Below are 24263 nucleotides of genomic sequence, written 5' to 3'. Positions count from 1 at the left end.
GTCGTTTGTGGTACAAAAACCACCTGATAGAAAAGGAGGAGCAGCACTTTCTCCCACTTCACAAGGTCTTCCCAGCCTGGCCACGTGGAGGCATTTCTTGCTTGCCATAGGCAATTGGCTGTTTTACAAACCTGAACGAAAACATCCCAACTGGCCACTCTCAAAAGCCCATTGAAGTCTTTTCTCATCTCTTGCTGGATAGCAGCAAAGCATGTTTCTGGATCTCGTGAGGAAGCCTGTTTCATTGGAGCTAGGATCACGCAGGTCTTGCTGCGTAGATAACTTTGAGCTTCACCGCGAAGCACTCTGGGTCTACTTTTTTTTTGCTGACAGCCAGTTTGCTTTCTCTGCTAGCTTGGGGCCCCAGAAGTGTGCAGCCTGTATTCAAGAAGGCATCTATGAAGAAGGCATTTCAGTCTTGGAAACTACTTCGGTAAGTGAGGACATGCTGAAGGAGAGAACATGGAGGCAGTGCATGGGGGAGGTTCCTCTGTGGAGGAGTAATGCAGCCATCTCCAAGCATTCAGTGTACTACCTGTGCATGAATAAATCTTATTCAGCCATTCTTCTGTGGAGCTCAGGGTAGCACACATGGCCTTTCTCTCCACCCTCACAACAACCCTGTGAGGTAGGCGTCTGGTGGCATCCCATTTTACAGATGGTGAGTGGGCTGAGCCTGAAAGCGTAGAGGCCGGCTTTAAGGTGGGTGGGGAACCTTTAGCCCTCCAGGTGATGTTGGACTACAACTCCCACCACCACTGACAATCGGCCATACTGGCTGCAGCTGGTGGGTGTTGGAGGGCCATGCGTCCCCCAGCTCTGCTGTAAGGCTTCCTGGTGAGTTTGCGGCCAAGATGAGATTGAGCAGGCACGTTCCTGCCTCAGGCATTTAGCCTGTACGCTATGCTGCCAGTGCCATGAAGTATCAGACTGCTGGCTGATGTGATTTGAAGGCTTTGCTGGGCTCTGCTCTCCGAAAACTCTTCAGGCCTCAAATTGCAGAGCCTCAGTCCTCAACCAGAGACCTATGGGATGTCAGGGTGAGAGGTAGGAGGATTCAGCAGATGTGCCACCGCCCAGCTGTACTATGGCCGAAGAAGCACAGGATCCAAGAACTGGAGGGTGTCTTGGAGGCCATCTAGTCCAACCCCCTGCTCCATGCAAGACACCCACAGCTAAAGCACTCTTAGTAGATGGCTGTCCAGCTCCTGCTTGAAGACCTCCAATGAAGGAGACATTGGTTCCTTGGCTGAACTCCCATCGAGACATTTTTTATTCATTTCATTCCTATACCGTCTAATAGCCGAAGCTTCTCCTAATGTTCAGCTGAAATTTCCCATCCTGTAAGTCCAGCCCCTTAGATCTCGTTTTGCCCTCTGGGGCAGCAGCAAACAGATATTTGTCCTTCTGTGCAAGAGCCCTTCAGGCGTCTGAGGAGTGCTATCATGTCTGCCTTCTTCTGAAAGCCAAACAAACCTAGGACTGCAGCGAACCTAGCAAAGAAGCTGCATCATGTCAGTAGGCTATTTATTTTATTAATAATACTCATATACCGCTTAATATAATGACCCCCTAGAGTGGGTTAGGTGGTACTTCCTGACCCAGCCCCATGAAGGCTTCTGCATTGGGCCTGCTTGCTGCTTTGAGCCATAAAGGGACTCCTGAAACCAGACACCTTGGCCTCTATCTTGTGCCACTAGCCAGCAGTTGAAAAGAACTAAATTGGACCCCTGTATAAAACTTTTTTGAGGCCCAGAAGGAATTTTGGGGAATTCAGCCCCTGTTTCTCCTCTGTCCCCAGATTGCTGCGAGTAGAAGAAATCAGTTCCTTGTGCTGCTTAAAAGTTCTGCATGGATGTATCTCTAATATTTTATTTGTTCTCCCTTTTGAGGCTTTCCCAGATAATGCAGCCCGCCGGGAAGTGGAGAGTCTTCCAGCAATCTGTGTTAACGAGGGCTGTACGTGGAAAGGAACAATAAAAGAATATGAGGTAAAGATCAACGTGAGGCTTGGCTACTGCTTTCTCCTTCTTTATAACTGTTGGGAATTAGCTTCCTTCATTGTGCGCAGCTTGCTGGGAAATCTCCTTCTTCCAGATGCTGGAGCTGTTCATGTAGGGCTGTGTGTCTGTCATGATCCTACAGGTGTGTAGAAAACACAGAACGTAGTCCCAAGGGTGGGATTCAGCTTCCTAAAAATCTTGGCTTCCATTGTTTTAAAAAAACAGAGCAACAGGTTTCTAGTTCCTGTGGATGCAAATATCTGCTCAAATATATTTAAAGAATGCCTAGCACAATCTCAGGAAGCCAGGAGAGTTGCTGAATGAGAGTTCTGGTGCAGCTTCATTCTTCAGTGCCCTGTGGAGCTCCTTGCCCTCTTGAGGACTAGCTGAAGGAGAATGAATAAAGAAAGATAAGACTCAAGATAAGATGGGAGATTCAGGATGGATAAAAGGAAGTACTACTTCACACAGCGCATAGTTAAACTATGGAATTCACTTCCACAAGATGTAGGGATGGCCACCAAATTGGATGGCTTTAAAGGGCGATTGGACAAATGTATGGAGGAGAAGGCTATCACTGGCTACTAGTCTTCATGGCTCTATGATCCCTCCAATATCAGAGGCAGTATGCCTGTGTACACCAGTTGCTGGGGAACATGGGTGGGAGAGTGCTGTTACACTCATGTTCTGCTTGTGGGTGGCCACTGAATGAACAGAGTACTGGACTAGATGGACCCTTGATGTGATTCTGCAGGGCTGGTGTTATGTTCGTATGTTCTTATGCTGTGCACATGTGTTTGAATTCACATAAACTAGCCTTCCTCAATTAGGTGCCTTCCAAATGGGTTTGAGTACAACTGCCATCATCCCCCAGCCAGCTATTGTAAAACTCAGCTGCTCTCGGCACAGGAATTTGGATTAGTTTGGTATGGAATGTTCCTCCTCCGTTTCTTTGGTGCAGAGTATGCCTAACTCCCCCATTCTTTTTGTACTCTGATTATAAACATTCTGTGAGTTTCTGTGAGTTTGGGATCAGGACAGTGCTTGCTGGCCACACCACCATGTGAAAACACCCACCGGCCTCCATGTTCACCGTTTGAGGGAGGGTCCCCTACGTGTGCACGCAGCTCTGCTCTTGCAATCGTGAGCTGTGGTGCAGTCAGTGTTCCCGGTCCCAAGGAAGCAAGCAGCCCTTCTTACTAATGCCCAGCAGCGTGGCTGCCAGGGTGTGTGGCCAGCAGGCATTTCAGTGCTGGGAGGCATGGCCAATGGATGTGGTTGTGTTCTCCCCCCTTCCACGCCCTCGTGTGTTCACTGAACACATGGAGAGAGGGGTTGTTAAGTGAATGCCCTTGTTGTGTTTTCCTCTTGTGGCATCCAGGGGCTTCAGTGGCCTTCGCTGTGTGATGCGGGGAGCGGCAGAGGGGTGTGTTTTCACCTCAGGCGGCATTGTTTTTGACTGTCGCCAATGCTTTGCATCGCTTCTGCATTTGGTGTGTTCCTCAGCCTCCTGGGTCCCACAACATCTCTGATTTATACTCTTTTGAAGGTCTTGTTTGTGTGTTAAGAGGGCTTTCCCCCTCCTTAGGGCTAGATGCTACCTTCTGCCCTCAGGGTCTATTTCTAAAAAACAGATTTCAGGGAAGCTATACAATGGTGAGAAAAAGGTGGTGGGGAGTGTCATTTATTTCCAACCTAAAATGATATTAGATCTTAATCTAACCCCATAATCCTAGATAGAGAACAACAGATGACCCGAGTAAAAAATCAGACACAAACACGGTGCTTTTTCAACACTTATTTATCCACAACTGGTTCAACATTCAAGATCCATGTGTGAAAAGTGTGTGAACCTTTTGAGTCAGTCCCTGGTGGCCCTCCTTCAGCAGCATGACTTCCAGTAACCGTTTTCTGTAACGGTTGGTCAGTCTCTCACATCGGCTTTGAGGAATGTTGGCCCATTCCCCTAACCGAACTGCTTCACCTCAGTGACATTGGTGGGCTGCCTTGCACGAACCGTGCGCTTCGGGCCCTGCCACAACGTTTCGATGGGGTTTAGTCTGGACTTTGACTAGGCCATCCTAAACCACGGAATTCCTTCTTCCGCAGCCATGCTTTGTAGATCTGCTTGTATGTTTAGGATCGTTGTCTTGTTGCATGACCCACTTGGGGTTCAGCTTCAGCTCACGGACAGATGGCTTGACGTTCTCCTCCAGAACCTCCTGATGCGCCGCAGAATTCATGGTGGCGTCAAGGAGGATGCATGCTCCTGGTTAGAGTGACTGTGGTTGTGAACCTTCCCCATTTGTAGACTGTCTGATAGTGGATTGGTGGAGCCCACATCCTTAGAAGTGGTCTTGTAACCCTTTCTGGGCTGACAAGCGGCAATAACTGCTTTTCTGAGGTCCTCAGAGATGTTTCTGAGCGTGGCGTGGTGTGTTTCCACATAACCGTATGGTGAAGACCAAACTCACAAAGTTTCTGACCCTTTTATAGGGTGGGGCCTCCCAAACTCACCCCTGAAGATCTGCCTAATGACTTCAACACCCAATTCTAATTGTTCCCTCTCATTGAGCGGATGCAGCCAGGGGTTCACTTCCTTTTGCACATACCCCGGCTCATTAAGTACTCATTGTTTGCCTGATTTATACATCATTTTATTTCACCAGGCATGAAACTGGTTAATATAAACCCTACTGGATAGTTAGAAAAGGGCTGGTTTTGATTCATGAAGGCTATCATGGTACAACTATGGAATTTCCGTAATTAGCGTTGGGGTTCGCAAACTTTTTCTCGCCACTGTACGTACACCAGTTGATGAGGAACACGAGTGGGAGAATGCTGTTGCACTCTTCTTCTGCTTGTGGGTCTCCCAGGGGCAGCTGGTTGGCCACTGTATGGGAAAGATGTCAGGGTTTGAACCAGAGACCTATGGGCTGCTGCTGCCTCACTGTAGTTATGGCTGTCCCAAAGGGCTTTGGAGAGCCACTGCCAGTCTAATAGATGGTGGTTCAACTGGGGGTGGGGGCTCTTAAGTGTTTCGATGGCTGCTCCCTATTCATCATGTCTGAGGAGGAGATTGTGAGAGTGGCTAGGTTTACAGAATTGAACGGTGGGCGTAAATGTGACTGAGGCAGGGTGTCTCCAAAGCCTCTTGGTGGCGAGTAATAGACCCAAGAGGGAAAGCTCCCAGTCAAATGGTGCAAGGCGCAAATCCTGCCTTTGAATAGACCTTGGGTGCAGGGCGGAGGTTGGTATGCGTTGGTCTCTAGTTGAGCCAGCCTGTCTACAGCCGGGGAGAAACAGCGTGCTTGGAGCGTCAGTGCTTCCAGTTCAGAAAGTCCCTGGCACACCCTGTCTCAGACTGAGCCTCTTGGAAAGTCCCTAAAATACTGGCTCATTATTCAACTCGAGAGGCGGCCCAGTGGTGCAAGGGAGCAAGCACTGCTCTGTGTCGGAAGATCAAGCGCATAGTGCAGCTTTTCCTGTGTTGTCATCTGACACCAGTGAGAGGGCAAGAGAAACAGTCCCCCCTCAGCTTGCTTTGAGCCGCCAGCTCTGGCCTCATTTCGGCTTCATCCTTTTCTCCACTTTTGCTTTCACTTACCAGGGGCGTTTGCATCAGAAAAATGAAAGCATTACCTAATCACACTTAGCTCTTTCAAAACCGTGCAAGGCATCCTTGCTGCTGTGGAAGGGCTTTGCATATGTCCTGTGAAGGGTTGCACCTGTATTTGTTTTCTTCTTGGCGCCCCCCCCCCCCCCAATGCATTGGGAATTTACCAATGAACACCATTAATTGCACCTTTAAAAAAATCAGACAGTAATCCTCTTTCATTTATATTTCATTTATGCAGTTGTGTTTTTGGCTCAACAAACAACTCAGAGATGCGTAAATGGAGCTCTGTACCCTGTATGTGGTAGTTGACCCGGGCAGGTTTCTAGCCCTTATGGATGTTGGTGTAAGCTGACAAGTGAGGAGGGTGAAATCTCACAGGCCAGGCAGGATAACCAGCGGTCAGGAGTATGCCTTCTGTGCTTTGCACATTGCTGTTTCATTATATTTCCAATATTTGTAGCCTGCCTTCTCTCCCCTTCTCTCCCCCACACGCCCAGATGTCTATCAGAACTAAAATAAAAAAACAACCACAAAGAGTCTTGTAGCACCTTAAAGAGTAACAGATTTATTTCTACCAGGCTCCCTCTGTTTTTGCACAGACTAATGCAGCTACTCCTCTGGGGGAATTGAACACCATTAATTGCACCTTTAAAAAAATCAGACAGTAATCCTCTTTCATTTATATTTCATTTATGCAGTTGTGTTTTTGGCTCAACAAACAACTCAGAGATGCGTAAATGGAGCTCTGTACCCTGTATGTGGTAGTTGACCCGGGCAGGTTTCTAGCCCTTATGGATGTTGGTGTAAGCTGACAAGTGAGGAGGGTGAAATCTCACAGGCCAGGCAGGATAACCAGCGGTCAGGAGTATGCCTTCTGTGCTTTGCACATTGCTGTTTCATTATATTTCCAATATTTGTAGTCTGCCTTCTCTCCCCTTCTCTCCCCCACACGCCCAGATGTCTATCAGAACTAAAATAAAAAAACAACCACAAAGAGTCTTGTAGCACCTTAAAGACTAACAGATTTATTTCTACCAGGCTCCCTCTGTTTTTGCACAGACTAATGCAGCTACTCCTCCGGGGGAATTGAAATGTTATCCTTTTAGTGTAAGATAACTGTGGCTTGCCTGGCAGGACTGTTGTGTAGGCAAGTCAAAGAGACGCTTGGTCTCTGTTCATATTAAAAAGGAGAAGTAGTAATAAGGGAATGTGTATTCAACTCCAGAATAGGCTCCCGGCGGGGCGGGAGGGAATCTAGTCTTGATGCTTCTGGAACAGCTGTCCCCAATCTGGGGCCTTCCAAATGTGTTGGACTACAACCTCCATGATGGAAGTTGTAGTCCAACACATTTGGAGGGCCCCGGGTTGGGGAAGGCAGCTCCGGGGTAAGAAGAGGAGTCCTGCTCGATCCATCTGTTCTCATCTAGCAGGCGAAGAGCCGTCTGATCTCATCTAGCAGGTGAAGGCCACCTGTTGTCGCCTTTGTGATGAGTCCCTTTTGTGCCAATGTCCTGGGTCGGGGGTGTTATCTCAACTGAAATCCAGGCCGGAAACTCTGGCTCCCAAGAAGTGCAGCCTCCATTTTGGGGTGCACCAAACGGAGCGCCTGCGTGTTTGTGCTGCTGAGGCAGATAAAATCAGCAAGGTGGGAGGTGAGTTTTGGCAAGTTTCAGATATGTGAGTGGGCGGCTGGAAAGTCCCAGCAAGGCACCAAACTACATCTGTGTGCACCCACAAAGAAAACCCCTAGCGATCCTTCACTGTCTGCAACTTGTGTCAGTCTCTGTCTCCTCTCCTCCTCTCTCTTTATGTCAGTTTAATGAAATAGGGGTAGTGCATTGGTTATTGGATGAATTAAAAAATCAATCAGTAATAAATAAGTGCAGAGAGTGAAAGTGGCACATGGCAAATAGAGCACGTATAGACGTTGGTCTATAAAAAGGGAGGCCCGTAACCTTGGAGGCAGAAGGTCCCGAGTTCAATCCCGTTCAGCAGCTCCAGTTAAAAGAGGCTTGGGTAGCAGAGGATGGGAGAGACTCCTATCCCCTGCCCCTCTCTCTGCCTCTCTCTCTCTCTCTGACTGAGTTCCTGGAGACCCACCACTAGTCAGAGTAGACAGGCCTGAACTAGAAGGACACAGGGTAAAGCAGTTTCATGTACTCCCATTTTATACCAGTCCTACCCCCTTGAAAGGGTTCAAGTGAGCACCGTTCCTCTTGTGCCTAGCCTTAGCGAGGAGCACAAGTGGCACGGATCCTTGGTCTGGCACCTCTTGCCCTACTTTCTATGCCTGTGGGTACTCAGGGCCACATTCAGGCCAAGAGCCAGATTTTTGTGGTCATGGGGCATGGGAGCATTGCAGAAGACAAATGCAGGTGGCCTGATCATGCTGAAAGCTGCTGAATTGTACACTGCATTCATAAGAAGTGTCGTGTTCTACCCATGAAAATAAGGGCCCTGGTGGTTCTTGGCCACCCTGGTGTCTTGGCACCTTATGGCCAGAATGCTGGGAGGCAGGACTACGTTGACTCCATGGGATTCTACCCAGCAGCTCATGATTTGCCTTTTTTGCCTTGTGTCTCCACAAGTATTTATTTGTTCCATTTATATTCTGCCTTTCCTCCAAGGAGCCCAAGGCAGCTTACATGATCCTCCTCTCCATTGTATCTTCACAAAGATCCTGTGAGGTAGGTTAGGCTGAGAGAGAGAAAAAGAGAGAGCCAAACATTCAGAGAGGGGGCTTGACATGTTCTTAGGGGTACAGCCCCATCGCTGCCACCACCACCATGGCCACGGCATGCTGCTTCTGCTAGCCAGGAACCTCTGCCTGCTGCTCTTGGCTGTTGCTCTCTGCTGACCAGGAAGGGCCATGGGAGGATGCCATGGCAGTCTGTGCTCTCTGGGCTAGTGAAGACCAGGGGAGAGGGTGCTCTGTCACAATTGCCTTCGAACTGCCTCAGCTTTAAAAGTGCTATGGCTAGAAGGTGGAGGGGGACTCCTGGTCTGCTTGCCTAGGAGGCAGTGGCCACTTTCTCTTCAAGCAAATGAGTGGCAATTTGCAGTGGTGCCCTTTCAACGTGTTGGGAGTTTTCATCCAATACATCTACAGGGCACCAGGTCAGGGAAGGCTGGTGTAGAGAGAAGCTTCCATATTATTCTGAGAGAAAAATGGGGTTGTCGATTGGAGCTGGGGCAGAGGAGGGGATCCTCTCACCAGGCACGGTGTGGGTTGGTGAAAGCATGTGGCGGCTTTTGAATTGCACAGCACTCTTCGGCAGGCACAGTCGAAGGCTGGCCCTTTCTTCCTCTGATGTAGAATGCTGCTGACTTGGCCAGCGGGCGTTTTGGGGTAGTGAGGATGTATGCTGATGTGGGTTTTCCTGGAAATTTTCCAATGCAAATTAGGTTAATTTACATAGGGTAATTTGCATTGGAACATTTTCATTTTGCATTAGAAAATCACTAGTAAGATATTTAATTTAGCATGTTTACTAAATACAAGCAAAATAAGTAGACAAGCTTAAAAAAAAGTATCCCATGTTATTTTTTTGTCCAAATGCACCACAGGTATTTGACCTGAACTACTTGGAGAAGCACACGTAATGTGATTTAAATATATGATGTAAACTTTTTTATTGCAATACTTGTAAAAAGGTAAAGACAATAGCATGTACTCCCCCTACGTTGTTTAAATGTAAGAAAGAAACAGAGGTACTGAAAACTCTTGACACACTAATTTAGCCTTGCTGAAATTAATCAGTGGAGCCTTCCCCAACTGGGTGCCCTCCAGATGTTTTGGATTACAAGTCTCAGCATCCTTCAGCCCAACGCTTCTGGAGTGCGCCAGGTTGGGGAAGGTTCCACGGGTTAATTTGAGCAATCCGAAGAACGGGGCACAATAAGCCGAGTCCTGTCCAACTGTTCCAGCTCTCTTCCAAAGACGTTGCTGGAGCACCTTCACTTTTGCTGTCACTTATTAGTTCCGTTTCACACTGAGACATAGCTGAATTTCAGTGACATAGATGCATCCCCCCCCCGCACTTGCTACGGACAATCTCCTGGAAAACATGAATTACGAGTTTGAAACAGCCACGCGTGCCTAATTTGAAATTTGAAAACATGAATTACGAGTTTGAAACAGCCACGCGTGTACTTGCAGTGGGCATCCATTCGTTGTTACTAATGAGCCTAAGAAATGAGAAATTTCCCACAGAAAAATAAAGCATTGGAAAATGTTTCCACTTCCAACAATTTCCCGCCCCACGTCACTGGTGATGTGGCTGCTGCCACTTGCATGATCGATCAGGTCCAGTGCCCCTGAACTGGCTTCTTTGCAGAGTTTGGGGAAGGAAAGAAGGACCAGTCCCAGAGCACTTCCTTTCCCCATCCAATTAAACAAAGGTGGTGGTGTGGGTCTCTTGGCCTTGATCTTTCCTGTGTGGGAGGGGGTTGAACTTTATCTGATTCTTCCAAATGTCTCTGCTCCACCTTCGAGCTGCCCCTCACTTTTGCCAGCCCTTGTGTGCTTCTGCAGGTGTTGTTCAAAGCACGATAAATTCCTCACATCTGGTCTCCCAGGCACCTCTTCACTTGACCGCAGCCCCTAGGCACTTCTAAGATTTTCCACCTCTGACTGCTACCTTGAGCAAAGTAACAGGCATGCATGATTTGCAAGCCCCCCTTTGCCTGCTCAACCCAGTATGGTTATTTTAATTTCAGTATTTAAATGCCCTGTATTTCAAGACAAAAGGCTTTCACAAAGCAGCTAACAATACAGTTAAAATGTTATAGGTACATCTAAAAAACATTAAAAGATGCAGTAAAAATAAGTAATGCAATAAAAACAGCAGCTTAAAAACAGGAGTCCAGGAAAAACAAGCAATTATAAAAAGCCTTCTGAAAGAAGAAAATCTCCAGAGCACATCTAAAAACAGGAAGGGAGCGGTCTTCATGAATCCCCCCCTGCAGAGTGAGTTCCATAGTCGTGGGGAAGACCCCAGTCAGATCCTAGGTAGTGGCAGGGCTGAGAGCCTCCAGTGCTGATTTGAAGGCTGAGGTAGCTTCATGTGGGCATAGGTGGTCCCTGAGATGATCTGCTCCCAAACCCTGTAGGGCTTTAAAAGCTCAATGCCAGTACTTTAAATCGAGACTGAAAAGAATTGCTAACCAGTGCAACTGATGTAAAGCAGGTGTAATATGCACCTATTGCTTTGCTTCTGTCAGCACTCCAGCCGTCACATTTTGAACCAATCGCATTTCCCAAATGGTCCAATCCTTTAAAAATGGCTCTTGTTTCCCTCCACCTCTGAACTTCCCCAGCACCTTGGGGCCGGGGCCGTAGCTGTTTGGCAGAGCCCCTGTTTTGCATGCAGAAGGCCCCAGGTTCAGTCCCCGGCATCTCCAGGTAGGGCTAGGAAGCACCCCCTGACGAGCCACTGCTGCCAGCCAGTGTCAACAATACTGGGCTGGATGGACCAAGGGTCTGACTCCGTAGAAGGCAGCTTCCGATGTTCCTGTATTTAGCCTTGCAGAAAAAGCTACCAAAAAGTCTCTTCTCTTGCCTGCCCCTGATGGTCAGCCTTGCGGCTTGTGCATCAGCAGCTTGAAGAAAACAAAATGCCAGGTTTCCCACCTTCAAACTGGCTGCTCTGCCTGGTTGCCTCCTGGCGATGTTTCATGGCCAGCGGGTGAGCGGCCATGTGCCCAGCCTCACATGAGTCCGTTTTTTTTTTTGTCCCGCCGTACTGAAGTGTGCCGCTCATTTTACCACAGAGGTGCCACGAGGGGAGCTGCCCGTTCGTGCTGGTCGCGTGCCCGGCATGTCAGGCTGTGGTCAGACTGCGCGAGAAGGAGCGCCATGCCGAGCGGGAGTGCCCTGAGAGGAGCCTCAGCTGCAAATACTGCAAAGTCCTTTTCTACTTTCCTGAGATTAAGGTACGGACTAGAGCTGCTGCTCCCCACCGAGAAACCCAGCGCCTGGGTGATGTTGCTCAGCTGCTGCGGCCACCTGTGCTGGCATGTTGGGCTTCTGTGTTCGGCACGTGCCCTGCTGGGGTCAGCAGGGTGAAGGCTGGTGCATAAAGTGCATGACTGTGGGGTTGCGAGGCGTGTGCGAGTGTGTTTGCGTGTGGCGCGCTGGGGCAGGAAGGAATCCCATGCCGCCAGTGTGCCCTTCACAAGTGCTCCTCCAGTGTGCGTCGGGTGAATCTCATGTGCCTTTTGCAAACCGCCCAGAGAACTTTGGCTATTGGGTGGCATAAAATGTAAATGAAATAAATTAAAGGGAGGGCCATGGCTCAAGTGGCAGAGCCCGTGCTTTGCATGCAGAAAGTCCCCTGTTGGATCTCTGGCAGCATCTCCAGGAAGGGCTGGAAAAACTCCTGCCTGAAACCTTGGAGAGCCATGGCTGCCAGTCAGTGTCAGTAATACTGGGCTGGATGGAGCAAGGGTCTGGCTCAGTCTAAGGCAGCTTCCTTGGTCCGATGCTCCTAGGCTCCACCGCAGAGCTGATCGTCTGCTGCCTGGGGTCCTCAATTCAGTGGCTCAGCTTGTGGTTGTGGGACACTGTAGGCAGTTGTAGGACATGTGTGCTTGCTGCTAGCCCTTCCCCTCCCACCCTCCCTCTGGCCCCTCGGCACACATGGAGAACGTGGGTCAGAGATGTGGTCAAGGACAGAAGGGACATGGGTTGTTTCTGCCCCTCCCCCCTTCCCCAACACTCGATATGAAGTGGCCCAGGGGAGGGTGTATCCGTGCTGGGCGCCTGGGACAGGGCCGTGTGTGTGAGCTTGTGGAGTCCTTCCTACAGTTGTCACAGACTGGGCCTGCTCAGCCGCCCCATCTTCTGTGGCAGCACAAAGGGCTTAGTACTGGCAAAATACCCACTGTTGCAACGGGGGGGTGGCTGCGGAGGGGCTGGGAGTCCGCGAGAGCTGATCAACGTGCACTCTGAGCAGGGCAGCTCGGTCGCTGTGGGAGGCCAGGCGAGTGTCGGCCCCACCATGGCGGGGTCCCAACTGTGGCGCTGTTGTTTCCCCCTTGTGGGCGTTAACGGCAGCTATGCATTTCTGTGGGAGCTGAAGACCGTGCAGGTAGTACTGGGGTGGGGCAGTGCTTGCCCTGGGTGGGCCTAGTGGTCTGGAGCTGGGATTGCGCTACACTGCAGCAGGGACGAGCCTACCCACCGAGGCTGTCTGTGTCAGTTCTGCTCGCTCCCCTTCCCCAACCTGGTGCCGTCCAGATGTGTGAGGGTACGACTCCCAGAATTCCCCCAGCCAGCTACAAGGGGAGCAGATGGCCAGGCCATTGGTTATCTGTCTTTCCAGGTAGATGACTGTTCGCTACCTGCCTGCATGTTAAAATGTGATGTGTAAAAAGCCAGTCAGCGATAGAGAGTTTGAATCTTGTGCCTGATTAAAGACACCCATGGCTTTCCACGGAATATTTTGAATTTGCAAATGCGGAAGCTGGTTAATTATGCACAAGTGAATGCGGTTTGTTTATTTACTTATTTGCAACCTTTGTATGCTGCTCCACATCTAAGCAGATTCCAGAGCGGTGAGCAACAAGAGATAAAATGAAGAAAGGATAAAAAGAAGAAACATGATATTAAGATCATTCTTTAAAAAACAGAGTGCCCATAAAACCAAGGCTGGTCAGCCAAGGAAGCCTTCCTGGAAAAGAGCTGTTTTCAGGAGGAACCAAAAGCAACCCAGCGTTGACGCCTGCCTGACCTCCAGAGGCAGGGAGTTCCACAGGACGGGAGCCACCACACTGATGGCTCTTCTCTGGGTGGACTCCAGTCAGGCCACGGGTCCATGTGAAACCACCAGGAGTGTGCCCTCCGATGACCTCAGAGATTGGGTAGGTTCTCTGAGGGAAGGTGCTCTCTCAGGTATCCTGGCCCCAACTTGTTTAGACTAGTACCAAAGCCTTAAACCTGGCCTGGTAGCAAATAGGCAACCAGTGCGTTGTTATACATCTAGGTCATATTGGCTGGTGTGCTTTCCTGTGTTCAGTATTGGGGGGGGGGGGAATTAATTTGAAAATCATTAGGACCTCTTCGCCTGCTTGGTTTTGGATGCTGGCTGGGGCATGCTGGGAGGTGTAGGACTCTTTTCTGTATAAAACCCATAGGATTGTGTCTTAAAACATTTATCCCTTGACCTTCAAAAAGATCAACACGCTTCTAGAATGGCTTAAAAAATTGCAACGGTAGTAGCCTCAAGGTAACGATGGGCTAAGGTGGAATGAATCCACTCCAGTTGTTACAATACCCAGGTGCAAAATCATCAGCCGTCCTTTGGACATCCAGCCTGTGGAAGACTCCTTTGTGACTTGAAAGTTTGCATCCTGCCATGTAAACCTTAGTATCCGTCTGTTGTATAACAAGAGGCATGTGTGCTAAAGCTTTGGGATTAGTTGTTGCTGCAGGCATTCAGATAGCACAGTAAAATTATCCCCATATGGCACAATGAGGGAGCAGAGGGGGAGGGACACAAGAAGCCATCATAAAGTGACCCAGTTGAGTGCACTTTGCATGCAAGTCCTCTTCTAAGTGGGCCTAGATTTCTCTTCCCCCATGAAGTGAACTAAGTGGGCCTAGATTTCTCTTCCCCCATGGTGCCGGGAAGTTGCCCTGTACTTCACTAATATTTCATAGAAGAGTGGGAAGGTACTTTAGAGGGCACTTAGTCTAGTCTCCTGCTCAAATACAGCATCCCTGACAGGTGGCCACCCATCCTCTGCTTCAATCCCTTCAGTGAAGGAGAGCCCACCAACTCCCAGGGCAGAGTCCATTCTGCGGAATGGACAGCTCTCACTGTTAAGAAGTTTCCCCTAAAGTTTAGCTGAAATCTACTTGCCTGCCATTTCTACCCGTGGGTTCTAGTCCTGCCCCCTGGGGCAACAGAGAATGAGTCTGCTCCGGCTTCTGCGTGGCCACCCTTAAGGCAGCTCACGTGTTTTTCTGTAATCGTCTCTTTTCCAGGCTATATGGTGGAGAGTGGGGAGTTCATGAATGCTTTTAGCATGCATTTATAACTGGGCTCTGGGAAGCTCTTCAGAGGAAAGACGACTTGCATATCAAAGTACAGCAACAGAAAGCCAACAGAGAGCTCTGATCAGAGCTTGTTTGAAACAGCAGCCTTTCTCATGCACGAAGCCAAATGTTGAAGGCAACTGCTGCTCCTCTCTTGTTCATCATCTTTGTTCTGGGGCGGAGGCACTTGCAAAGGAGATAGAGAGGTCAGGGGGTGGAGATGGTGGAATGATAGTAGTTGGAAGCCACTCTTGAGCTATAAGTGTGAGAGAAAAAGACGAAGTTACTAATTTAGCCATTCCAGGCAATTTTGTTGGGTGCTTGACTCTTCCCAAGTTAAGTAACCCAGGGCCACTTTCTCAGGCTTCCCATGGCGGATGGCATATAGCATTTTCCAGGGGGGCATGGCAACCTCATGGATATCCCAAGACAGCAGTGTGGCCAAAACACCCTGGAATTCCTTCTTTGAGTAGACAGGGTGGCTGCTTCCGGGTAGGATCCCTGAGAAGGTGATTTCCAAATCCTAGATGGTATAAAAGGGTTCTGATTCGCCCTTAGAACATCCATGGAAAAAGAGGAGGCTGAAATCACTTTGGGTGTGGGTCTCTTGGTGCTTTTCTAGGAGGAAAGAAGCTTCTAAATTAACAGATAAACTTCACTCTCTGTGTGAGTGGCTCATTAGAAGCCACCCATATCATCACAGAGCAAACAGATTCACTGTCAATTAATTTGCAAAGTATTGTGGTTGATTTTTAATCAACATAGATGATGATTATGATTCCTGGATTAGCCAGAAGTCTAGTCCAGTGTTTAGTTGCCAGCTATTCCAAATGCAGGTGGCCCTGTCTGTGCAAGCCTACCTGAATCTGTGTTAAATATTTTGGAAACTTTTCCTTTTTGTTTTGTTAGGCCCATGATGAAGTGTGTCCAAAATTTCCCCTCATCTGTGAGGGCTGTGGAAAGAAGAAGATCCCGAGAGAAAAGGTAATGGTTTGTAGAACTTTTATCTGAAAGCGTGTTGGTGGGCTGAAAAATAGTTCTCTGTGACACCCCCGCCCCTCGAGCATGTCTGAGCCCTGGTCCCTCCTTGGTGCATTGGGTGAGCTGATGCTAAAGAGCAGCTAAGAATGTGAGCCATGAGCCGGGAAGGCTTGGGTGGAATCTTGCTCCAGCCCCCTCTGTCTAACTCACAGTATTGTCGTAGTATCTGTACTTTTGTCGCACACAGGGTAGAAACATAGGAAGCTGCCTTGCACCTGGTCAGACTGGTACACTCTGGCCCAGTGTTGTCTGCTCTGGCAGGCAGAGAGGGGTCTTTTCCCACACCTGCCACCTGATCCTTTGGACTGGAGATGGCAGGCACCGAACCTGGGTCTTCCTGCATGCAAAGCAGGGGCTCTTTTCCCACTGAGCAAGACGGGGTCCAGTGACGCTTCCTCCCCTTGTGATCTCCAATAGTCTCTTAACGTGTCTGGGGGCTGATGGCCCACGATGGAATCCACTTGCTACAGCTGAGCTAGTCCGACTCTGGTCAGTTCCTGGATGGGAGACTGCTTGGGAACCCCAAGCATGCCATTGTGAGGTCTGTGATGAAGCAAGATGGGATAGAAATGTCCCGAATAATTTTATTTGGTGCCCCAAGTCTGGCGAAAGAGGTCGAGGGATGTGAGTGTGTGTTCATTTACAAGCCTGCTCCTCTCCTCCTCTGCAGTTTCTCGAGCACGTCAAGACTTGTAGCAAATGTAAAGTACCTTGCAGATTCCAGCTGGTGGGCTGCACCGAGGTGGTAAGCACCGGCCTGTTCATGGCAATGTTTCATGACTAGAGATGTGAACGCCTGGGAGAAAGGGAAAAACGGGTTTTTCCCCAGAGGACCATTTTTGTTTTTTCCTGAAAAACAATAGTTTTGGATTATGAAATATTTTCTTTTAGAATTTAAGACAAAAGTATTTATATATTGTTACCCAGCCTCTACTCCCCCCAAAATTATTTCTAAAAACTATGTAATAAGAACACTTTTATAGAAAGACTAGAGATGTAAAGTATCTGGAAATAACGAAGACATGGGGAAAATATTTTTTTTAATCTTCTCTGAGATTCCAGCATAGTTAGTTCTTTCATGTCTTATTAAAATTATTGCTCTAAAGTATATTTTACTGACTGACATTTATACTCAGTTTCCCAACATGTGAGTGGCATTCATGACAGCAAGTGTGCATTCCTGACAGTTTCAGTTTTGTTCTACAGAGTCCTGTGTTTCTGATGCTATAGCAGTCATTTAATGTAGCTCCAATCTATTCAGACAATAATTACAAATTTACTGAGTTTACTTTTAAGAGTTTTAAAATATAATGGTAATTTTATGAGCAAACTAAGTCATACATAATATAGCTTTAGGAACGGAAAGGCTGCTTTCTGTTCCTAAAGCTGCCCTCCCCAGCCTGGCGTCCTCCAGATGTTTTGGACTACAGTGCCCAGCATTCCTGACCATTGGCCATGCTGCCTGAAGCTGTTGGGAGCAGAAGTCCAAAATATCTGGAGGGCATCAGGTTTAGGAAGGCTCACTTAAACCAACAAAGTGACTGTTGTTGTTGTTCAGTCGTGTCCGACTCTTTGTAACCCCACGGACCATAACACGCCAGGCCTTCATGTCCTGCGCTCTCTCCCGGAGCGTGCTCAAGTCCATATTCTTGCATCAGTGATGCTGTCTAGCCATCTCATCCTCTGCCGTCCCCTTCTCCTTTTGCCTTCAGTCTTTCTCAGCATCAGGGTCTTTTCCAGAGAGTTTTCTCTTCACATTAGGTGGCCAAAATATTTGCGCTTCAGCTTCAGTATCTGTCCTTCCAATGAGCAGTTAGGGTTGATTTCCTTTAGGATGGACTGATTTGACCTCCTTGCAGTCCAGGGGACTCGTCTTCTCCAGCACCACAGTTTGAAGGCATCAATTCTTCAGGGCTCAGCCTTCCTTATAGTCCAGCTCTCACAGCCATACATTACTACTGGGAAAACCATAGCTTTGATTAGACGGACCTTTGTCAGCAAGGTGATGTCTCTGCGTCTTATTATGCTGTCTAGGTTTTCCTCCCAAGGAGCAAGCGTCTTTTAATTTCATGGCTGCAGTCACCGTCTGCGGTGATCTTGGAGCCCAAGAAAATAAAATCTGTCACTGCTTCCATTTCTTCCCCTTCTATATGCCAGGAAGTGATGGGGCCAGATGCCATGATCTTCGTTTTTTTAATGTTGAGTTTCAAACCAGCTTTTGCACTCTCCTCTTCCACCCTCAACAAGAGGCTCTTTAGATCCTCTTCACTTTCTGCCATTAGGGTGGTATCATCTGCGTATCTGAGGTTGTTGATAATTCTCCCGGCAATCTTAATTCCGACCTGTGATTCATCCAGCCCGGCGTTTCTCATGAACTCAGATCTGTAAAGAGTGCTAAAAACCAAGTATTGCTTATTTTTCAGTTTCCCCCAAATTTGCAGTTTTTCTGAACCCCCCCCAGAAAAATCCAGTTTCTTTCCATGGTCTCAACATTTCAGGAAATTTTACATCTCTATGTGTGACCCAACGGGGTGGGGTGGGGGGCAGGGGGAGAAGGGAACGTCTCTCCAAAGAAGAAGGAGGAGTACATCAGGCTCGAAGTCCATCTGCCCACTACCTGCCTAGAGCCCTCGCAGGCATGGTGTGACTGGTCAAGGACAGCCTTTTGCAACCAATACTCAAAGGTAGACTGCTGCTGAATGTGGAGGCTCCATCTATCTGTCATGGCCAATGGCTCTTGGCAGGCCTGTTCCTCCACGAATTTCTCTGTTCCTCCTGATTGTTACAATATTTGAGAACAGGTCCCTGGTTCAGATCATGTTTTGGCCGTGAAGTTGCTAGATCAGCCTTCTCCAACCTGGTTGTCTCCAGAAGTGTTGGACTGCAACTCCCATCATTCCCAGCCAGCATGGTAATGCAGTCCAACACATCTGGAGAGACCCAGCTTGGAGAAGGCTACATTCGGTGTGCTTTCAGCTCTGTCTGCAGCAGCAGCAGCATTATTATTTATTATTAATAATAATAATAAATAATGTTACTTCCTCGAAAGAGTTCAGGGAAGCACACCCAGTCGTGTGTGTCCCCCCCCCCCCCATTTTATCATCACAACAGCCCTGTGATACGTACTGGTTGTCTTTGGGCCAGACACCTGGGTCTTCCCAGTCCTAGTTTGACACTGCAACCACTGTACCCCAGGCTTACCTGATAGCATTGTTGTAGGGATTATTGTCAGAGTGAAGCTTTGTGGGAAAATGCTGTATACCTGCCAGAAATGTTGTTGGGGGATTTGTTGTCCACCTCCTAAGCTACTTTTGCACAGTGAGAAGTAGCATTGACTGACTGATTGACTGAGCAGTCCTCTGCCCCCTAGACAGCGTCTGGGGGGGACGTAGGGCTGTTCGGTTTCTGGGATTAGAAGTTGGAACCAGGGCTCCGAGCTTGGAGCCCAGAAACTGTCCTCCCCTGCCCTCCCCTGCCCCGTCATAGCTGGTGCAGTTTTCTCTGCGCTGGCTACGTCTCCGTGCTCAGAAACAGAGTGTGGAGACGAGGAAAAGGGGTGGTCCCGGAGGTGGGGAGGAGACCGTGGAAATCGCGTTACGCAGCTTCCTTTCCGGTCTCCAGGCTCCTTCCCTCCCCCTCCCCAAAGCCATGGCTGGACGGGCGAAATCCCCTGTCGAGCCAAAATGCAGGGCAGTGGAAGTGTGGAGGGGGAGATCCCCTCCGTGCTCCAGCCGCTCTGCATAGGGTAGCCAGCAGCCTCTGATTTCAGAGGCTGGCGACTATCCAGATGGGATTGTGCCCTTAATTATAAAATATAGCAGGTATTAAATTCCTCATCAAATAAATTTCTCTAGATATTTTAGAAAAACACAATCCTCTGATTAAGATGACAATAAAAACAAAGGTATAAAACTTAATAAATGTGCCAACACAGTATAGAATACAATAAGGTAAAACCAGGTTGCAGGGAATAAAATAACAAAGCACAAAACTACATAAATATTTTAAAAGAGTTTTAAAAGCTTAAAAGCGTGGGAGAACAGAAAAGTTTTAGCCTGGTGCCGAGAAGAGCAGTGGCCTGTTGTCCGTCTACAACCTGTTGCCAGTTATTTTGATTGGAAGCCCCCCCGCCATAGTGGCAAGAGTGAAGAGCTTACTCCCTGTTCGTGTTACAAAGCTTGTCGCGCCCCATTCCACGTTGCTTTTCCTAAACTGCTGCCTGTCACTCCCTTCAGCTGCTTTAAACATTTGTTTATAAGGAAGATAATCTGCCTCACTGCCCCCCCCCCCCCCCGTTAAATTAAAGTTGGTCTCTGCACTTGGTTTCCATTGCAGCTGAGAAGGGTGTTTTGTTTCTGTTTTGTGCAGGTGGAAAACGAGAAGCTCCTGGAACATGAAAGCCAGTGCCTGGGGGAACACCTTTACATGCTGCTGAGTTTTGTGCTCAGCCTGGGGTCGGGGCCTAGCAAACTGCAGTCCATGCCAGGCCTCCCATCCGTGGAGTCTGGCTCGGGCCTGCTGGGCGGCCACCCCCTGGTCTCAGAGTCTGAGCTCTCTGGCTCCTTAGAACTCTTGGGGAGGTGTGAGGCCCTGGAAAGGAAAACCATCACTTTTGAGAACATTGTCTGTGTGCTCAACCGGGAGGTGGAGAGGGTGTCGCTCACCGCTGAGGCCTGCAACCGGCAGCATCAGCTGGACCAGGAGAAGATCGAGGCGCTCAGCAGTAAGGTCTGGATTGGTTCGTGCGGCTCTCTGCACTGCATGCCGGCCTGCGTTCTGCGCGTGTAGGCTTGCAGGTTCTGCCCTGTGCATGATGCTCTGGGCAGACCAGCGGAAGTGAGGGGGGTCGTGCTGAGATGGCTCCCTGCAGACCTCGGACAGTCCAGTCTGGGAGGGAGCAGCGGAGCAATGTGCAGGGCTTTGCACGCTGCTGTTCCGGAGGAGTGCAGAACAGCCACAGAATGCGCTGTGGTCTGTAGCAGCCTTCCCCAACCTGGAGGTGCATGGGACTACAACTCCCAGAGTCCCCCATGCCACAGATAACTGGGGATGGAGGGCTGGAGCAGCTTAGGCTAACCTGGGGGGTTGGGGAAGGATGATCTATAGAACCTGGTTTCCTAAGTACAGCTTTTGTCCCTCATGCTGAAAGTTCAGAACCCAGAGGAGTGGCTGAATGAGACTTCCAGGGGTGCAGCCCCCTCCTGATGGCTTGGACTACGCCCCCCCCATTGGAGCGGGGAAGGGGTGGGAGGAGCAACAGAATAAATTGCAGACAATAAGAGATCAGACGGACTTGGGGGTTGGACTCAGTGGTCTTGTAGGCCCCTTCCAACCCTACTATTCTATGATTCATTTGCCTAATGGATGATTGGCTGCAGGGTGGAGCATGTCTTGGTGCAGACTTCGCAGCCCTGGGTGTGGGGAGGCAGGGGGTGGTGGTGGAGGAGGAAAGGCCAGTGAGGTGCAGGGGACTGCCTTGTGGAATGACTGTTCAAGTGGGGAGGGGGATGTGCGAGTAGGGAGAGGAGTGTTCCGAGGTGAAGTCAGCTCCCCCCTGCCACAGCCATCTTTTTGCCTTTTTCTGTGGCCCAGATCCGGCAGTTGGAGAGGAGCATCGCACTGAAGGACTTGGCCCTGGCCGAGATGGAGCGTGTCATCCAGGAGATGGAAGCCTCCTCCTACGATGGCATTTTCATCTGGAAGATTTCTGACTTTGCCAGGAAGCGCCAGGAGGCAATTGCTGGCCGCTCACCTGCCATCTTCTCTCCAGGTGGGTGTGCAGAAATGACCTGCGCAGATAACTGAGGCGTGGGTGGTGTGGTGGGTTTTGGTAAGCTTGCACTTCCTGCAGTAATTTGGTGCTCCTAATTGTAAAACGATGGAGTGGTCGAACGAGGGACAGATGGGACACAGGAGCAAAAGGGAGCCAAGACATATCCCTCTCCTGTTGGCTTCTACATGGGGACTAGAAACTTTAAAAATTAGGATTGCTAGAAATGAGTGCCCCTCTCTCTTTGTAATCAAGGCTGTGAACCCTGCAGTTTTTTTATACCAACCTTTGGTGCTCTGACTAAATTACATATACTTGCATGTTACAGGGCAGGGTTTTGTTTTTTTTCATTATTCGTTCTGTTTCTGCCAGGTATGGGGCAGGTAACTGAATACCCGACACCCACCCCACCCGCAGACTCCATGGCCAGTACTGCAAATCTTGCTTGCTGTGCCCCCTTCTCTGAGATTTTGTAGGCATTGTCCACAGTTTGTTTCTGCACAAGCCCTGCGTGTACTCCAGCGCATACTTCCCTTTCTCAGATCTATGAAGTTGATCGTTAGGCCCTTTCCTGTGTGTGCATTCAAGGACTGGGTTCTCACAGATGGTGGGCCATCGCTCCATGGGAGGGCACATGCTTCCCATGTGGAAGGCATAATCTGCAAAACGCCCTCGGGGTGGAACTGGGAGGCCCCAGCTGAACATTTATGGAAGGATTTGTACAGACAGGAAGTGCTAAATTCTCCTGTAAGGGGGATAAAGGACCCTCCTCTCGCGTATGAACCTGCCAGTCCATTCAGAACCCAGTGGAGGCCCTTCCCTGTTTGAGGAGGCCTGCCGCTCAGTGGCGGAGCCCCCCCTGCTTTGCACGTAGCTCAATTCCCAGTGTCTCCAATTAAAAGGCCTAGTTAGCAGGGGGCCGGAGAGACCCTTCTCTGCCCTAGACTCTGGAGAGCTGCTGGATGAGGTGGCCCCATGGGATAGAAAGGTGGTGTCCTAGGGATTGTGGGGTGCTCCTGCCTCCAGAGCCAGCCTCCCCCGCACCAGCTTCGCTTCTGCCCACACCTTGATCCTTTGTCTCTCCGTGCGCCCTGGCAGCCTTCTACACGAGCAAATATGGCTATAAGATGTGCCTACGCGTCTACCTCAACGGGGATGGGACCGGGCGCGGCACCCACCTGTCCCTCTTCTTCGTGGTGATGAAGGGGCCCAGCGACGCCCTCCTGCGGTGGCCTTTCAACCAGAAGGTAGGGCGCAGGGCCTTGGGATGGGCTGGAGGGAGCAGAGGGCTGGGCTGGCACACAGGGGGAGCCTGGGTGGCTTCCGAGAGTCAGCTGCTCTTGTAGAGCAAGCAGCAAAGAGGCTGAAACCTTGAATGACGCCCCCCCCCCCCAGCTCACCTGTGCCACGAAGTTGCTTGGTGGCCTTCGAGCCGGCCTCTTCTCTCTCTCAGACCCCGCCCAGCCATAATGGGATCATTGCAACTGGCCAGCCTTACTGGGATGGAGGTGATGCAAAAACTGTGAAGCAGGGCTGGGCAGGCTTCAGGCTTGCAGGGTCTTCCTTGTTTCTAAGAGACTCCCCTGAGGTCCGCCAAGTACAGCAGGGGCACAGAAGTATGTTTGGACGAGGGGCTGCATTTCCTCCTCCGGCCAGATGATCTCAGTGGCCCCGCCGGTTTTGTTGCTCCCACCCATTTTAGCTTTTCTCTGTGCCAAGAGAGGCACCAAGTTCCATGCTCCTCCCTGTGCGGGCCAAGTCCCCTCCCTTTGTGCATGACCTGGCACCCTCCTGGGGGCGCCAGGGGCCTGGCCGGTGTTGGGCGGGCAGCGGTTCTTCCTGGCACCAGCCAAGCCCCTGGCTTCGTGTGAAGCTCGGCGTCCCCGTGGCGGTGCTGCCGCACACTGCGAAGCCACGCAGACAGCGCTGTGAAGAGCAGCCACTCCTCCTGGCACTAGCGGAGCCTGCCGTTGCCTGCTCCCTCATGGTTACCTCCGCTCTCGGATTGGAGGGAACTGCAGGGATCCCTCCAAGGGGTGGGGCCAGAGCTGCTGTCCCAAGTAGGGACTCGCTGGGTCGGGTGGCTGGTGGACACTGTGAAGTAAAGGGCAGGGTGCCGGAACTGAGCACTTGGTCCTGCCGCTCAAAAATCTACTCTTGACTCTCCCCCCACAAGCTTTCTTCATTTCAGCAGCCCACGTCTTGGAGGGGCGGGGGGCGGCAACGCAGGGTGCTCTGAATGGTTGCTGGTGTTAAGCAGTTGGGAGTTGTCAACCTGTGCCGATCTCTGGAAATCACCCAGCAGACTCCACTCTGCCTTCTGCATACCCCAGCCCTGTAGTCCTGCTGGGTAAATCACAGGTAAAAACAGCACTGAATGCATCCTTGCCAGGGCGGACGTTGCCACAGGCAGATGCATGGTGAGCAGATGCATGGCAGCGCCCCATCCCCGGAGGAGGCCACGAGGCTCATGCAGCTGCGCTGAGGCCACGAGGCAGCAGCCACCACCAGCCTTTCTGGTTCCTCGGAAGACATGCGAGGCTTTCCCTGGCTCTGCTCCACACGAGGAGGAGCAGGGGGACGTGCAGAGCACTGGGGCCTGCCTCTTCTTAACCGCTCCCCCCCGCAGCCGGCTTGTGAGATATGGCCACACGTTTCCGCATCTATTTTGCACAATGAGGATTAGTAGCGTTCTTTGAAATAAAAACTGAAGCCTGCCATTCTTGGGTTGCTGGCTTCTTTATTACCCAGCAGCAAATTTGGGGCTTCTGCAGGCGCATGCCATGTTGG

The 24263-nt window shown here is 50.1% G+C and overlaps 1 protein-coding gene across 9 annotated transcripts in view; it reads left to right on the top strand.

Annotated features, from left to right (window-relative positions):
* The window catches only part of TRAF2 (TNF receptor associated factor 2), a 35948-nt gene that overhangs the window by 6876 nt on the left and 4809 nt on the right, over positions 1 to 24263 (top strand). For 3 of the 9 annotated variants that reach the window (XM_084821243.1, XM_084821244.1, XM_084821245.1), the window contains 9 exons: positions 355 to 433; positions 1893 to 1991; positions 11395 to 11556; positions 15572 to 15646; positions 16121 to 16244; positions 16374 to 16448; positions 20072 to 20431; positions 21296 to 21473; positions 22572 to 22720. In XM_084821243.1, the coding sequence (XP_084677369.1) occupies positions 1987 to 1991; positions 11395 to 11556; positions 15572 to 15646; positions 16121 to 16244; positions 16374 to 16448; positions 20072 to 20431; positions 21296 to 21473; positions 22572 to 22720 (1128 nt within the window). In that variant the 5' untranslated portion in view covers positions 355 to 433; positions 1893 to 1986. Of the gene's footprint in view, positions 1 to 354; positions 434 to 1892; positions 1992 to 11394; positions 11557 to 13254; positions 13486 to 15571; positions 15647 to 16120; positions 16245 to 16373; positions 16449 to 20071; positions 20432 to 21295; positions 21474 to 22571; positions 22721 to 24263 lie in introns of all 9 variants that reach the window. The other 6 variants (XM_084821239.1, XM_084821240.1, XM_084821241.1 and 3 more) reach the window with 3 other exon arrangements.

This window comes from Heloderma suspectum, chromosome 14 (genome assembly GCF_057233095.1).
Source record: "Heloderma suspectum isolate Gila_16-S chromosome 14, 16-S_ref, whole genome shotgun sequence".
NCBI classification, from domain to species: domain Eukaryota; kingdom Metazoa; phylum Chordata; class Lepidosauria; order Squamata; family Helodermatidae; genus Heloderma; species Heloderma suspectum.
This window is presented reverse-complemented; position numbering and strand designations above follow the sequence as displayed.